This window comes from Protopterus annectens, chromosome 3.part0 (genome assembly GCF_019279795.1).
Source record: "Protopterus annectens isolate FY-2018-M chromosome 3.part0, PAN1.0, whole genome shotgun sequence".
NCBI classification, from domain to species: domain Eukaryota; kingdom Metazoa; phylum Chordata; order Ceratodontiformes; family Protopteridae; genus Protopterus; species Protopterus annectens.
The window spans coordinates 1206119981-1206137089 of NC_056731.1; the positions used below are offsets into that span (position 1 = coordinate 1206119981).

General features: G+C 37.0%; 1 protein-coding gene across 1 annotated transcript in view; it reads left to right on the forward strand.

Moving 5' to 3' along the window:
• Positions 1-17109, forward strand: part of ADCY2 (adenylate cyclase 2) — a 4311002-nt gene that overhangs the window by 317171 nt on the left and 3976722 nt on the right. Inside the window, exon 2 of the mRNA XM_044065410.1 lies at positions 8706-8903. Within this exon, the coding sequence (XP_043921345.1) occupies positions 8706-8903 (198 nt within the window). The remainder of the gene's footprint in view (positions 1-8705; positions 8904-17109) is intronic.

The following is a 17109-nucleotide window of genomic DNA, read 5'->3' on the forward strand; positions in this document are numbered from 1 at the left end:
GGCATTCGACATGGTTGACCACCAACTTCTAATACACACCCTGCAAACATTCTGTCTAGATACTAAGGCACTTCAGTGGTTTAAATCCTACCTGAATGGAAGACAGCAGGCTGTCCTTTGGCAGAACAACCTCTCGAACCTACTACCCAACACCCTTAGAGTACTACAAGGCTCTATACTAGGGTCCCTGCTGTTTTCCATCTTCATTAACGACCTGTATACTGTCATCCCAAAAGTCAGTTGTATCCAATACTCTGATGACTCCACCCTGGTCTGTTCCACCACATCTCCAACAGACTTATGGTCTTCTACCCAGTCCACCTTTAACACTATAGAAAACTGGATTTCTGAACGTAGTTTGATACTAAATCCCAAAAAAACTAAAATGCTGTTATTCTTACCAGCACAAAGGTCTCCTACTTTTACCTTTACCATAAATGCAAATGATGGCACAGTAATCTCCCCTGACCTGTCTACTAAATCATTAGGTGTCATTATAGATAATCTAAAATTCGACCTACATGTAAACCAAGCGAACAAAACCATCAATAAAAAACTAGGGTCAATTTACAGAATAAAAGCCTTCTTCACCCCTCCAGCCAAAATTGCCATAGCTCATTCTCACCTTCTTTCAACACTTCTGTATGCATCCCCGCTACTGCCTAATCTAAACAAGACTGAACTTCACAAACTCTCAACCTGCTATAACCACATAGCTAGGTTTGCCACTGGGCTGCCTTTTAGGACACATCATTGCATTAATCTTAGCGAATGGCATGTGATCTTGCCATCCTATTGGTTATGAGCCCTATTTAGGAACTAGAGCCATTGGAGAGCTTTTTATGTAGCCGCCTCTGTGGCTCTATGGTGAATGGAGTGCACTTTGTCTATCCGTCTGGTTGCTGGTTTTATTTTTTTGACCAGTAAGGAACCAGTATTACTGGGGCTTTGCCTTTTGATTGGCTTTTAGTTCTAATGAGGAATCAATGCCGTTGATGATCCACTTTATGTAGCCACCCTTGTGGCTTTATGGTGAATGGAACATATTATATTATATATTTTTGACCCTTTGTATTTTGTCCAGTAAGGAATAGTATTACTGTTATAGCTATTTGGAGAATCATTTTTCTAGCAGCCATCATAAGCCCTTAGCTGAGGAGATGTGTATACAGTGATTGATGTGCAATCTTGTTGTTTGATTGGTCATGACTACTAATGAAAAGCTAGCAGCATTGGATTGTTATTCTATACAGCAGCTCTTGTGGACCAATGATGGGTATATGATGAGCTCTAATGAGGAATCAATGTCGTTGAAGAGCCACTTTATATAGCCACCCTTGTGTCTGTATGGTGAATGGAACATATTGTATATTTTTGACTCTTTGTATTTTGTTTAGTAAGGAATTAGTATTACTGCTATAGTGATTTGGAGAATCGTTTTTCTAGTGGCCGTCATAAGCCATTATTTGAGGAGGTGTGTATACAGCGATTGATGTGCATTCTTGCCGTTTGATTGGTCATGATTACTAATGAAGAGCTAGCATTACTGGATTGTTATTCTGCACAGCAGCTCTTGTGGACCAATGATGGGCATATAATTCAACCATTTATTTGGCTATGAAGATTGTTGAATGGAGCGTAATCTGACAATTTGTTTGGTCGATAGCTCCGCCTTTCCTCCTATAAGGAACTCGTATTATTACTATACTTATTTGGCTATTAGTTTGATTAGGATGTCAGAAACAAAGAATGTTTGGTTAAGCTATTTTTTTTAAATGTTAACATCGAAATAAGCTTTATGATCTGATGAAGGCTGAATAGTTGAAAGCGCTTATCAGATGTTATTATTAGTATTATTATTATTTTTACCTAGTTTTATTTGAGTATTCATTTGTTTTAATAAATTATTTGTTCCTATTGGATTGCCTGTTTGGAACTCTTGGAATCTGAAGAATTGAATTGCCGTGGTGGTGCTTCAAAGTCTTTTTTCCTATTGCTGTTTTCTTTTGTCTTCGACACCTTCAGCGGAGTTTGGACGTATTTTTCTCTTTAGCTATGGTATATGAGTTGGAAACAGTGGCATTGACAAAAAGGCAAGAGTTTGAGCTGGATGTGGCAGAGTTAAAGATGTTAAGATTTGCACTGGGTGTGACGAGGGTGGACAGGATTAGGAATAAGTATATTAGAGGATCAGCCCAGGTTGGAAGGTTTGGAGACAAAGCCAGAGAAACAAGATTACATTGGTTTGGACATGTGCTGAGGAGGGATGCTGAGTATATTGGGAAAAAGATGCTAAGGATGAAGCTACCAGGTAACAGGAAAAGAGGAAGGCCTAAGATAACGTTTATGGATGTGGTGAGAGAGGACATGCAGGTGGTTGGTGTTACAGAGGAAGATGCAGAGGACAGGAAGAAATGGAAACAGATGATCTGCTGTGGTGACCCCTAACGGGAACAGCTGAAAGAAGATGATGATGGTGATTATGATGATGACAGAGCATTATGGGACTGAAATGCTACTTATGATTTTCTTTATTCTGAGAGTTATTTTTACTGCTGAATGGTTTAAGAAGTAAACTATTGGCCATTCTAAGAAGCTTTGAAGTCTCTGGAAACTTGTATAACTATGTGAGCATTTAATTGTGTGGATGACGAGATACTTTTTGGTAGTCCATCTTTAACTAGCACCTACTAGACATCTTTTACTTTGTCTCTGTACTAGTTTTACAGATGAAAGAAACATCCTATTTGAAATGGGAGCAGTTTATACCTAAGGTAACTGCTCTGTAAATACTGTTTGATTTTTTTGTTCAGTGAAGGACAAAATAATGCATCTTGATTGTTGGGACATCTTCCCATCTGTGACCTTTTAGCCAATCCAGCTTTTTGTGTGTGTGTTTTGGCACTACAACTGCACTGATGTTGTTATCATTTGATTATTGCAGCTTGGATATCAATGAAGTGAACATTCAAAGACAGATTTCAATTTTTGAAGCTTAGAATTCTTTTGTCAGTTGCTTTAGTAAATCTTCAATGATGACCGAATGCACTTTATCTATACAATAAGTTCTACTCGGTATCCTTCATCCAGAGATACACTTTAGCCTAAGACATTCCTGTACTGCATCTATAAACCTCTAACTTTAATATGACTTTCTGATAATCAAACTAAAACAATATAGTGGTCTATCTCTCTCTCTCTCTCTCACATCTAACTCCTAAAGTGACCCTGTTACCGGCACCACTAAAGGTGGAATTTACAATGGGAAAAAGAGATGTAGGCTAAAATGGGGGGAGAAAACAGGAATATACAGGAAAAAAATAGCCTGAACACAAAGAAGAAATGCAGACTGCATACAGAAGGCACTGTAGACATGAACTGAACCTCTTGCTTTGAGGGGGCAAAACTATGGATTGCATCACTGTAGACATGATTAAATATAGAATGCTGTTTAACTACATCCGAACAAACTTCATGGCATGTGTGTTTGAATGATACCTTGTTCCAGTCATGATATTAAGACTTTTTCTAAATATTTATATAAAATTAATTCTTTAACACTTTTTACTTTATTTTGAAAACATAGATGCCTTATATTTCAGAAATAGAAATGATATTTTATTTACTGGAGGTGAACTTTATTTTTGATATAATAACAATACAGCTTGCATCCCTACTGAACTTAATGATGGCTTAATATAATTTTTATTTATTTATTTTTATTTTTTTATTTTATATTTGTTTACTGGGAGAGTCCAACTGGGCAAGAAGCCCATTTTCAGTGGAGGCAAGGGGAGAAAAGCTCTATAGTGATTAGTACAATAAATATAATAAAACACAGGTAATTTAAATACAGAACAAAGTAATATCTGATAAGGATAAACATACAATGTAGATAAGGTAAATGCCAGAGCCCATTGCCAACACCTTTGACAGTTTCTTTACACAAACCATCCAAGCCCTTGCTAGCAAACTTAAACCCACTTGTCATAATGCTGAAACCCCTAAACCCAGTGATATTCTCTCCTTTAGCTTCCAAAAAAGTTCTGACTTCACTCATTAGAGCCCTAATTAAAAAATTCAAACCAACCACCCTTTCAGCTGACCTCCTCCCTGCAGACTACCTGCAAAAAGCTGCTGATGTTATAGCATACCCTGTCTCTATTTTGATAAACAGAACCATAACTGAAGCCTTTATCTCCTCTATCTAGAAAATATCACGTCATACCACTCCACAAAGGAGGCAGCTCCATTGAGTTGTCAGACTATAGACCAATAGCTATCCTTTCCACTCTGGCTACAATTATGGAAAAGTATATCCATAAACAACTCTTACACTACCTTATTCAACATAATATTCTAGCCACTCCCAGCATGGATTTAGACCACAGCACAGTACCACCTCAGCCCTTCTCCCCTTTTCTAATGTCATAAATTCCAACCGTAACAACAACAAACTATCTTCTGCCCTGTTTCTCGATCTTTCCAAGGCCTTTGACATGGTTAACCACTAGCTACTCTTACTTACCCTAAATAAAATATTACTAAACAACCATGCCATGCAATGGTTTCAATCTTATCTTAGTGGAAGACAGCAGGCTGTCCTTTGGCAGGACAAACTCTCAACCCTTCTCCCCGTTACCCTTGGTGTCCCTCAAGGCTCCATATTAGGTCCCCTTCTTTTCTCCCTCTTTATCAGTGACTTCCACACTGTAATCCCAGACACAGCCTGTATACAATATGCCGATGACTCCACCCTGATCTGCTCAGCCTCTACCCCTACAGATCTCCTTAGTTTAACCCAGAAACCTTTAATACAGTGGAAAACTGGATCACTAATCAACAGCTGATATTAAACCCTAATAAAATAAAGCTATTGTTCTTCTCCCCTACTCGCAAATCCTCTCAGCCTTTGTTTACTATAACATCTAACAATGGGACCATAATCTCACCAGATATGAACCCCAAACTCCTGGATGTCATAATAGACAACAACCTCAAATATGATATGCATGCAAACCAAACTATTAAAACCATTAATAAAAAGCTTGGCTCCCTATACAAAAACAAACCTTTTTTCACCCCTCAAGCTAGGACTGCCATTGCCAGTACCCACCTGCTTTCATCTCTACACTATGCCTTGCCAATACTCACTAACTTGAACAAAACTGATCTCATCAAACTCTCTAGCTGCTACAATCAAATTGCCAGGTTTGCCACAGGAACTCCCTACAGGACACACCATTGTCAAAACCTAACCCTCTTAGGTTGGCTAGAACTCCCCAAGCTAAGTCAATATAATCAGCTTACTGTAGCATTCAAGGTTATTAACCATCCAGAAAAAACACCCTCCCTTAAAAACATTACCCATCCCTACAAAAATGCTAGGAATCTTCATTCCACTACAAAACTTTTGGTTCAATCTGTTAAAGCTAACAACCTATCTGGAGACTCTTTGTTTGCAAATTCAGTTGGCAAAACCTGGAATTCACTCCCATTTGACCTTACTCTGAACCCCTCCCTTAATCAATTAAAAAATATAACCCAGTATTTTAAAACTCACTGGTTATTCCCATGCTCTAACCCTGACTAAAGCCTCATCTACTTTCATATCCCTGCAATTTTTTATTCACAGCAATTTACCTCTTACGCTAAAAGGTTTGAAAAGAGAAAATGTAACATCTTTGCAGATACTCTGTATATAGCTGCACCTATAGGTTTGATAAGAGAAACTGTAACATATATGTATATATTTCTGAATATAAACTGCATTCTTCATAGGCTTGAAATGTGAGACTGTAACTTGTATGTTAGTACAATATGTTTGAGTATATACTGTAACTTGCTTGTCTTTATCTGTTTGTAAGTTTGGAGCTTTTCTCTCCAGGCATCCACTGAAAATGGACATGAATCCAGTCGGGCTATCCCGGTTAACAAATGTAAAATAAATAAATAAAATAAACATAATGATTTAACATTTGCAATTTGCTTACAGAACAGTGATACAATACATACTATGATAAGATATAGTGGGATAAGGTTGCACTTTCTTGTATGTATATATTTAATTTTAAAATTAAACTGTTCAGATAGCATATAATGGTATGTATAATCAACTGAAAAATATTTGACTGACCTTATTAAGAAAAATGGGAACCTGAAGGTTCCTAAATGGTCCGTTAGTCATATTTCAGGGCTGCTGTCAAAACCTAGTCATTTTGTCCTAATATTAGGTACAACCCTTTATGCATTACCTTGTTAATACTGCAGACAAATGTACTCTCTGTGAGATTAGATAAATGCTTGTGGACCTGCTCATTTCCAAAAATAAGCTCAGAAAAGTGCATTTCGTGTTTGTGCTTAAGTTTTGCTAATTCTTTTTACCATTTATGCTGTTTTTGCTACTTTAAACTGTTTTTTTTTTTCCTGCATTGTTTACTGTATTTTCTTAGTCTGTTTGGCCAGGTGTAAGGGCCATCTTGTATAGAGTAATAGTTATTCAAATTGAGTCTTGGACTAAATGATGCATGTTCTAAATCTTCTTATTTTCTATTTAGTGGGGGGGGGGGCACAACTCAGCCTTTGTCTTCTTGCAGAGACTGCAGAGAGCTGAATAGAACATGGGATTAGATAAGTGCTGATTTTCTGAAAAAGAAAAGCTTAGGAAAGTAGGAAAGCATATAAATTGCCTAACCATTTTTGCAATTTTAAACTGCTTTCTATCATTTTAAATTGCTTTTCCTACATTGCTTACTGCCTTATGTATTTTCTCAGTTAACCTCTTTGGCAAGGTACAGGGACCATCTTAAATAGCATGATAGTTAATCTAAAGAAGTGTTGGACTAACTGCTGCATGTTCTATGTAACTATGAACATTTTGGCTTCAGATTTCACTTGTTTTCCACTGGCTGTTTTGATTTGTTGATTACTGCTTACTAGAGGGAGTACAACACAGGCTACTTCTTGCTAAAACTGCAGAGAGCTGCACTCATTTTTAGATTGGATACTTGCTAACAGCTCAGGAAAGTACATTTTTCTGTTTGCACAAATTGCTGAACTTATTTTTTTTATTTTATCCTGTTTTCTTGACATTTTGTACTTTTTCTGCATTGTTTACTGGCTTCTGCATTTTCTGAGTTTATCTATTTTACTTGGTATAGAGGATGTTCTGCTTCAGCTTTCCCTTGTTTTCCATTGTTTCTTTTTTAACTATATACTAACTGGAGCTGCTCTGAGTATTGCCATGGTTCTGGTAATTCCATAGCAGGTAGTATATACAAGTAATTTACTCCTCTTACAAATGATTAGTAGAGTGTACCTTCCTCTACATCCTGTGAGTTATCCAATTATTTTCTATCTAATCAGCTTGCACTTACTTGTGTGCTCTTGTCTGCTCTGTTAGATATATGAAGCATCACCCATCTAACAAACGTCTCCCCTTTAATAGTCCCACAACACTTCTTCATTTCCCTTACTGACTCTCATTATGTCTGTCTTACCCAACAATGGGAACTCCCATTCTATTGTTAGCATTATAGCACTCAGTTTCTTAAGACAGTGTAAGACATGCCATGTGCACTGAAAAAAATGTCTTTTCAACCCAAGGGACTATCTGTGAGGGTTATAAATACTCCAAGCTAGAGGTATCCCTCTTACAGCCAGTTCTACATAGTGAACAAAATACTGTCTAACCCCACCCACACCTATGCAGCATCCATAGAGTGTCAGCACAAACTGGCATCAGTAACCATCATGATCTTCATCATCATTAACCCCCTTTTTCTATTTTCTAGATGGGGAAGAGTGTTATGCCAACTGTTACCACCTTTCTTGATTCAACACCACGATGCTGCCTTCTACCATGTTCATGTCTGACTGTCTCAGGTTTTCTAACATGCAGTCATTCATCTCTATACCAGATGTTCTCATTTCCTCTAGTCTTTTACCTGTCACTAGCAAATCTTCTTCACCAGACTGTATTATGCTTTCCTGCACAGGTGACTGAACTGCTATAATCTGTTCTCTCTGACCTTCCCTGCAACTGGAGCTACTTTGGCTACAATGGCTTCTGTTCTGATGTCCTCGTGTCTTTGTCTGTCTTACCGTGTGCATCCTACCACCCATCTCAGGTACTTCATCTCCATCACCTCTTGAGGAAGCCACAGATGAAGTGCCTGAAATGAGTAGTAGGATGCACACTGTCAGATAGTTGAAAAAATATGGACATCAGAGCAGATGACAATGTGAAAGAGCAACATAGAAAGATTAAGACAAGAATAAGGAAAGTTAAGACACTTTAAGAAGGCACCATCATCATCATATAAAGAGTTAGAAATATAAGACTATTGAACTCAATTTGTTTATGAAGTGTTTACGTAAATGTGAGTTGTAACACCACTATAAGGATAAATGACACACTAGGATGTTAAATCTGATCTGATTATCAAGTAGAGTAATGCATTATGTTATATGGTATATATCCATCCTGAAAATCTACCAAGTAAGCTACATTTTGTTCTGTATTTCATAAAAAAATCTATTACACATAAGCACAACTATAAATGCAAATCTAAGGAAAATATAAGACTATTGAACTCAATTTGTTTATGAAGTGTTTACTTAAATGTGAGTTGTAAACATCACCGGTAGATGCGATAAAATCATATGCTACATATTACCCTTTTTATGTCTGTTTTTCTGTCTAGGCAATTGAGGACCATGTGGCATTTTTAATAACCGTTCCAACGGCCTTGGCAATATTCTTCACCATTTTCATCCTGGTTTGCATAGAATCCGTGTTCAGAAAGCTGCTACGCATTTTCTCAGTGGTAATCTGGGTGTGTCTTGTTGCCATGGGTTACCTTTTTATGTGTTTTGGTGGAATTATCTGTCCATGGGACCAGGTAAGGTTGACTTTTTTAGGGGATTGCTCCTATTTTGTTTTGAAAATATTAATAATGTCATATTTTAAATACCTAGCCTTTATACAGGCATATAAAAGAAGATATTTGTGAATACTTAAAATAAAAACAATTATGCAAAGTGTTAAAAGAAATTATACAGCTATTTAAACAAATGAGCTAACCTTATACAAATATTCCTTATCACTAAATATATAGACTCTACTATAAGAATTAATTATATTCAAAAAGTATAAGCCATTGTTCCTCTTTCTGTCCATCTGTTATGATTTTTAAAGGTCAGTGCAATGATTTTTAATGCTTAGAAGCTGATAGACATGCACAAATTTCAGTGTGAGTATGTTTGTAGCCCAGTACATATTATAAAGTTGAGTAACAGAAGTAATGACATTGTAATACGAGCACTGTTATTCAATTCATATTATTTTCAATGAGAATTAATCATGTCTCTCTCTAAACTTTCCATATCTATCTCTATCTAGCTATATATATATAAATATATATATATATATATATATATATATATATATATATATATATATATATATTATATATTGCTGAAATGTAACATCAAGATATTTTTTGGGGGTGTCATTGTGTTAGACAATAGCATATTAAACACATTATGAAATAATATTTTTGCACTCTAGAGCTATTAAGTATCTATTGTGTTGTATCTTCATCACATATATAGGATACATATTTATTCTTCTTATCCAGGGAACTCTTTGAGTTGCAAGACTTTTTCAGTTTGAATGGAGGTGAAGTGTAAGTTATTTCAAGCATTTAGAGACTAAATGTGATCCACTCACATTTGCATAAGTATCTACCAGACATTACATGTGGGATGTATATAATAACCTTTGCAAAAAATGAAGTTTGGTGTCTGTAAATGTTGAAGGTGGTTTACAAGTTTATTCTTGCTGAAGACTGAATATTAAATTGTGCACCTAGGCTGTCTTTTCACAATATGAATCTAGTAATCTATGTTGCACAACAAGGATGCTGCCTCCTGTCAAATGGAGAACATACAGGAGAAGACGAGCATTATGTTATTATGTTGCACAGTCGTTTTTGAACAGAGTAGTTGGCACTTCATGCATCAGAAGTTGTGTAGGCAATTATTGTGTTAACTTATAATTTAAACAATAATAACAGTGTTGTAATATGAATTTGATTTTATATGGGATATTAAAAGAGTTTCAAAAATATTGCTTAAGACATGCTTGATTCTAATTCTGTTGTCTGAACCACAAAAGACTTTTCTTCAATTTTAATAACAGAATCCACCCTCACCCCACAAATGCTAGCTGGTTCAGTAATTTATGCATTGATATTTCCCATTGCTTATTTATTTATTTGTTTATTTATTTATTTATTTATTTATTTTGGAACAGAATTAAAAAAAAGAATTCAACTTACAAGGGCATGTGCAATTCATTTGAAAGAAAATGTACCATGGCAAAACATTTAGACAACTGTCATAGTAGTAAAACTGATTTGTTTAAATCTGCAATACTGAACAATGTGTACCCCACATTAGAAGGAGGATATTAGCAGAGAATTATTTATCGCATGAATAAAGTGTATATATCTTGACACATAATACTGTTATCAAGCATACAAAATGCGCAAGTTACAAGGACAGCATAAAAACATGAACATTTATTAAATAAAACAAGCAACAAGGCAGATATCAAAGTAGTAAGTGCTTTTGTATGGCTCAACCACACTTCATCAGACATACAATAACTAATTCACCACTTATTGTATGACTGATGGTTGATCCACGTGAAAGCACTTTATTACTTTGATATCTGCCTTGCTGTTCATTTTATTTAATAAATGTTCATGTTTTTATGCCATGCTTGTTGCTTGCCCAGTTTGTATGCTTGATTTACCTTTTTTGAATGGGAGTTGGAGTTTACCTAGTGCAGTGCAGTAGATTTGTTATTATTACATATTATTGTTATGTCTAAAGTTCTAAATGAAAAAAGTAAATGAAAAAGATTGGTTTAAATAATGTGCCTGATATATTCAGGATTAATTTAGGTTTCCCACTGATTAACTCTACTGTAGATTTTAATTGTATTTTAAATATCACTGTAAATAAATCACACCTTTTGTGATGCTTTGACAGTAGATAAACTACAGAGATAATATTTTTGTTGTATAAACACATACAAGTGTTACTACCTATAACTCCTTTTCCTGAGTAATATATCACTGAGTATCTATTCTCAAAATAGCCAATAGTATCTGTCACCTGTGTAGATAAAGCCCTGAGGTGATGTCACATGCTTTATTTACTCATTATTACACTGTTGTTTTCATTATTCCTAGATGCAAAGAAGGGAGGTAGAAATGATATATTTAGTCTGAGGTCTTCTTCTTTCGGCTTTTCCCGGTTAGGGGTCACCGCAGTGGATCACCTGTTTGCTCATGATTGGCAGTAGAGTTTTACGGTGTTGAGTTGCCAGCCCGGCACCCAACCTTCCACAGAAGGCACACACATACACACTCACACCTAGGGTCAATTTAGAGTGCCCAATCCACCTACAGCATGTCTTTGGGATGTGGGAGGAAACCGGAGCACCTGGAGTAAACCCAAGGGACCACTGGGAGGACATGTAGACTCCACACAGAAGGCACCCCAGTCAAGGATTGAACCAGAGAACCTCTTGCTGTGAGGTGACAATGCTAACCGCTGCACCACTGTGGCCACCCAGTCTGAGGCCTGATTCTATGAAATAAAACATATTGGAATATAACTGACTGCATGTAAGGAATGTTTTTCAGTCCATATGAATAAATGTGTAGCCTTTATTTGCAAACATCATACAGCACATGCCCAGCTGTGCATTCAGAGAGTTTGGACCTTCGAGCTGTAATTTATGAAGAGAAGGTCAGATGCAGCAGAAAATAATCAAAACTGTTTGAATGAAGATTTGAAAGAATGAAAATTGATTTTGTCATAGCTTATCATTAACTTATTTTAGTTGGTTGACTTCTGTTTCTTTAGGTTTTATGTATGTGCAGGCATCAGTTTGCTTGATAAAGCAAAGGTACTAGTATTTAATGGCAATTTCTTCGTGAATATTTCTCTGGATACCTGTGTACTGTGATATTTAGTGCAAGATATATGATGCGATACAGAGTCGTTACTGTGTTGTCTAATAAGGCAGAACGTCTAAATCTGAACTGAAGAATTTCTACTGGCATTGATGGCCTGATTAGATTATTTATTACCTTGCTAAATATTTTATTAAAGCCTTCTGTCTGTTTGAATTTTATATATTGATCATTTCATTTACACAATGTTTAGGGATTGCATTTTGAAACAGTCTTATTTGTTTAAGGATACCAAGCATCAGTGGCCACCTCCATTCATACATTAGTTAGAAGATACCAGAGTCAGCCTGGAGTCAGTCTTGCAAGGGTCAGAGGACAGAGTACTGTCCAAATATGTTGGTGGAGATCACATGAAAATATTGTTGCTTTTTAGGATAGTAATGTAAGTAGTCAAGGTGAAAAACAGTACATATTTTATGCAGACCATGTCAGTTTCATAACAGAACCTCAGATTCAAGGTCAGTCACACAGCAGTATAAGGTCAGCGACAACAGGATCACCTGCATCAAGTAGGTCATAAAATCAGACCAACTCACCTTACCAATCACGTAGTAGCCCAACCTCCTCTAAATCACTTGCACCATTACATAACCCATCTATAGGAGATATGTATGCCTCATTTAATCTTGGACTACTGTGAATCAGGTTCAAAAACACACCTGTCGGTGGGTGTGGCCAGGATGCTGAAGAGACAGAAGCAGAATTCTTCAGCTCTGCTGTTCTTAACATATTTCTGACAGGAAATTTTATTTTTAAGTTATCGTTTTTTTTTTATATTCACAGAGAACTAATAGCCTAAACCTTCCTCTTCGATAACATATAACAATTATTTAATTATTCCTATATGTTCTTGTCAAAATATTAGCTGGAAGTATTTTACTTCAAATAAGATGAGTCACACAAGAACAAACTCTCATGACACTATTCTGAAGAAGGAGTTTCAAATGTTTCTGACAAATATCCAGGAGCTGTCTCTGAAAATGGACAAAATGGGCAAGAAATTAGACATCGTTGAGGAAAGATGTGCAAAACAAATGGAACTAATTCAATATACTCACAACCAACAGAAAACAGAGATTCGAGAAAGTGAAGAAGCCTTAAATGACATGGAAGAAAGGGTGTCAGAAGAAGAAAATAACACTGAGTTCCTCTTAAAACAAAATACAGTACTATTAAGCAAACTAGATGATTTGGAGAACAGATCTCAAAGAAATAATATTCACATATTTGGCTTGCCAGAGAAAATAGAAGGGAAAAGCATGACTAACTTTCTAACATCTTGGCTTCCTAGAATTCTTGATCTTGCTCAAGTAATGGTGTATGGCATCGAGAGAGCACACAGATCTCTAGTTATGGCTCCATCTGAAAATACTTCCACTCCCAGGTCTACTATAGTCAAGTGTCTCCTCTTCACAAGACAAAGAACTGGTACTCAAAGCAGCTTGGTCAAAATCTCCCATCAAATTAGATGGGAAAGTAAGAAGATCTGACAATGATTATTCCTCTACAGTGATTTCAAAAAGGAAGTGTTTTCTCCCATTAATTAAAGACCTCAAGAAAAAAAACAGATGAAGGAACATTTGCTTTTCCCCTGCCAGACTAAAATTATTTCCTCCAGATGAAACCAGAATTTTTAAGGACATACATACTGCAATATCTTATTTAAAAGCAAAAAATATAATCCAAATAGCAGTTCCCTGAAATTAATGTCTGAGAGAAATAGCTAGAAAACTAATGAGAAGAAGAGGACAATGAAAGAAAAGTGACTAGTTACAGTATTTGTTTTTTCTTGTATTTATTTAGTTGTTCAAAGTCAATTAATCACAGAAAGTTTTTTTTAATACCTTATTTACACTCATTCACATCTAAGAAGGACAATTGGATATCTGCAGACAGAGAGGTAACATGTTTGGTATGTTTTATATTTGCATAAACATATGCATTGTTTTCTTTCTTTCTCTCTTTCCTTTCTTTTTTATTGTCCTCTTCCACTTCAATAAACACACAACACCGAATCAAATTTGATGACCTTTATTAAACTCCCATAAACATGATTGTTAACCAATAATTATAAATTTCAACCAAAACATGACACAGGTGATAATAACATCAATGAAAGAAAAAACATAAAATAACCATTAGGGCAGCGTAACCAACTCACCCTTGACAAGAAGCATCTCCCACTTGCTCACTTATCTTTGCACTAACAAGGCAGCATTACCCCACTCATATTCAATTTATTGAATTACTCCACCATCCAAATAAGCAGCTCAGCTTGCTTATTAACTTATCCAACAGAGCGACCACTCACTTTCCTTCCCAAATTATTGAAATACATATCTAACACCAGAGGGGGAACAGAAGAGGACAAGCTTGCCCCTCTTCTCCACCCACCAGCCTGACCGGGCTCCTCCCCCTCTCTCCGACCAAACTTCCAGCAAAATAACCACCAGTAAGGCAGTAGGTCAAACATCATTTGATGTACCCATCCTCCCTAACCAAGCTAGATCCAAGTCATTACCTCCTAACCCTATACATAACTCAAAGAAACAGCTGAGTACCAAAAAACTGAAAACAAACTACTGACCCCTCACCTATGCTAAAGTAGCAAACCATAACCTCATCACCTATCATAACTACTTCCACGATGTAATTAAACCGTATCAACTGACCACAGGAAGCCTCACAATGATACCAAAAGCCTTATCAGCCACTGGACCCACTACTAAGCCCACTACCATTGAAGCCATGCCAAGGCAAATGCATACCACCATGCCACATTGCAACCCCATAGCAACTTTTGAGGAACAAGCAAGAATGAGCCAGCAGCAGCACCTTCCCTAAAGTTTTGTGTATCCTGCCCAATTACCATGTATTCCAGTGCATTATGGCTTTGACCAGATGTCTTCTACTAGGCAGTATGATCCACATTCCAAAACCACCAAAACCGCAAACAGTGAAAACCCCCAACCATCCATCTCGGCTGCAGAGATCCCCACCAAATCCCACCCTATATCCATTATCCATAACTATGGTTTCCTGGAAATTAGTGGAAAACATCAAGGACTGAAAGTAAAACCATGACTGTCGTGAGCTATGGACCTCCTTCCCCTCAGAAGTAATGCAAAACCTATTAGTCTATCAACTATGCACAATACCTAAAACCTTCCCTATTTGTAGCCTTTTTCCACTTATTTCTAGCTTTGTCCAAATTTCTTCCTGTAAAAGATTGAAAGAAAAGATCCAAGGGCAAGCACCCCACCACACACAAACCACCACAGCTGCATCCTCTCGACCATCCTATCCCTAGTCTGCCCCTCACAAATCACTACAGCTGAAGTCACTGAATCACATACCCGTGAGTTTGCTTTTGTATCCTTACACACCTGCTATCCGAGCCAAAGAGCATAATACTATTCAGCAGGAATAATGCTTCCCACCGTAAGTTGGCATGTGCATTAATTATCTGCACTGTGCCTCACTCATAGGTGAGGAAACCCAATCACGACTGTGGCGGAGAAAAAATTAGCAACAACCATAGCAACTTCTCATCACCAACGAATTACAAACCCGGAAAAAAAATTATCCTACCAGCACCCCCCACCAATCTCCTTCATCATAAAGCACTGCAATTGCCACTACTATACAAATGTCCAACCTAAGGCAGTAATCAGAGTCAATGTAAGTAAACACATTTGTCCTTTACTGTTCAACCATTCCGCACACTCTCTCATACCATCACACCAGCCAGTCCAGAAAACTTAAGGCAGTAACCAAAGTTAACGGAAGCAAACCCTTTATTCCTTTGCTGTTCAAGCATTCTACTCTCGCACAAACCAGCATGCCAGCCAAACAATTAAGTCAAAAGTGTCAGTGTAGCCCCACCAACAAAGCTAAAGATTGCATGACACAAAAGCTTGAAGAGAACAGTCTCAAAATGTTTGAACAGTCTGAGGAGGCATACTGGATGGCTAATGTCACTAAATATCTGTTGTCTTATACACCTCAAAAGTACATAGTTGCTGTTCTTCTGGCTACATCCGAGATTCCTCTAATGTTCAGGAAAACAAGCCATATAGCCCCACAACTGCAACAGCCTGTTAGTGTACAAATCCAGCCATTATAAAACATATTTTACATAGTCACATGCCCTAGGACAAAAAAAAACTCAAAAGCATTGCTTGGTAGTCAGTACCAGGTGTTATACAGCTCCATATATTTGGTGAAATATAGCAAGCTTTTCCAGAAAGAATCTCCTAAACTACTCATGTCTTGTGGTTTCCATGTACATCTTAATTTTACTGTGAAACTAATATTAGTCCATCTGATAGTGAGGGAGGTAACACACCACAAGAAAAGCCTGATCTGTGTGCTGCACACTAAAATGTTTCCACTTGTCTATGGCACTCACCCAGAATTAATCAGGCATGCTGCACAAATGTAGTGAGTACCAGTTGACAAAGAAAACTTGGCCTGCAAAAGGGCCATTGCAATTCTGTGGCACACTGCTCTGGCATATAACTCTCAGCTGTCCCTGATTTCACCTCCTAGTTTTGCAATGTACCCCAAAATATTTGATTTTCTGGAAATCATCCATGATACAGTCAGTACACTTACTTATTCTTCAGAAAAGGCAAGCTGATGCAAAACTTGTTGCTCTGTCAGCTTTTAGGTGAATTGAAGTATCATTTACAAACTGTCCATAAGATGGGGGCTTTGTCTGGCATTCTTAAACCAAGAAATTGAGAGTGGTGGGTGCAGTCCCACTTTGGTGGTATGAGGACTTCCCAGTATAATGGCACTACCACAGCAAGTTTCTAATACGAAGAATGCCATTTCTAATAAGCACCTAAACAATTATCTTGTTAAAAGCAATTATTTTACCATTACCTGCCTATCTGTTTAAAAGAAAAGCCAATACATTCATTTGCATACAAGTAACTCTGGACTGTGCTGCACATTACAGTAACTGAAACCAAGCGGTCAAGATCTGGGCTGCATTATGCCCCTGTTGTAGCAAAAGAAAGCAGTGAAAGCATTTCATTTATAAGAGAAC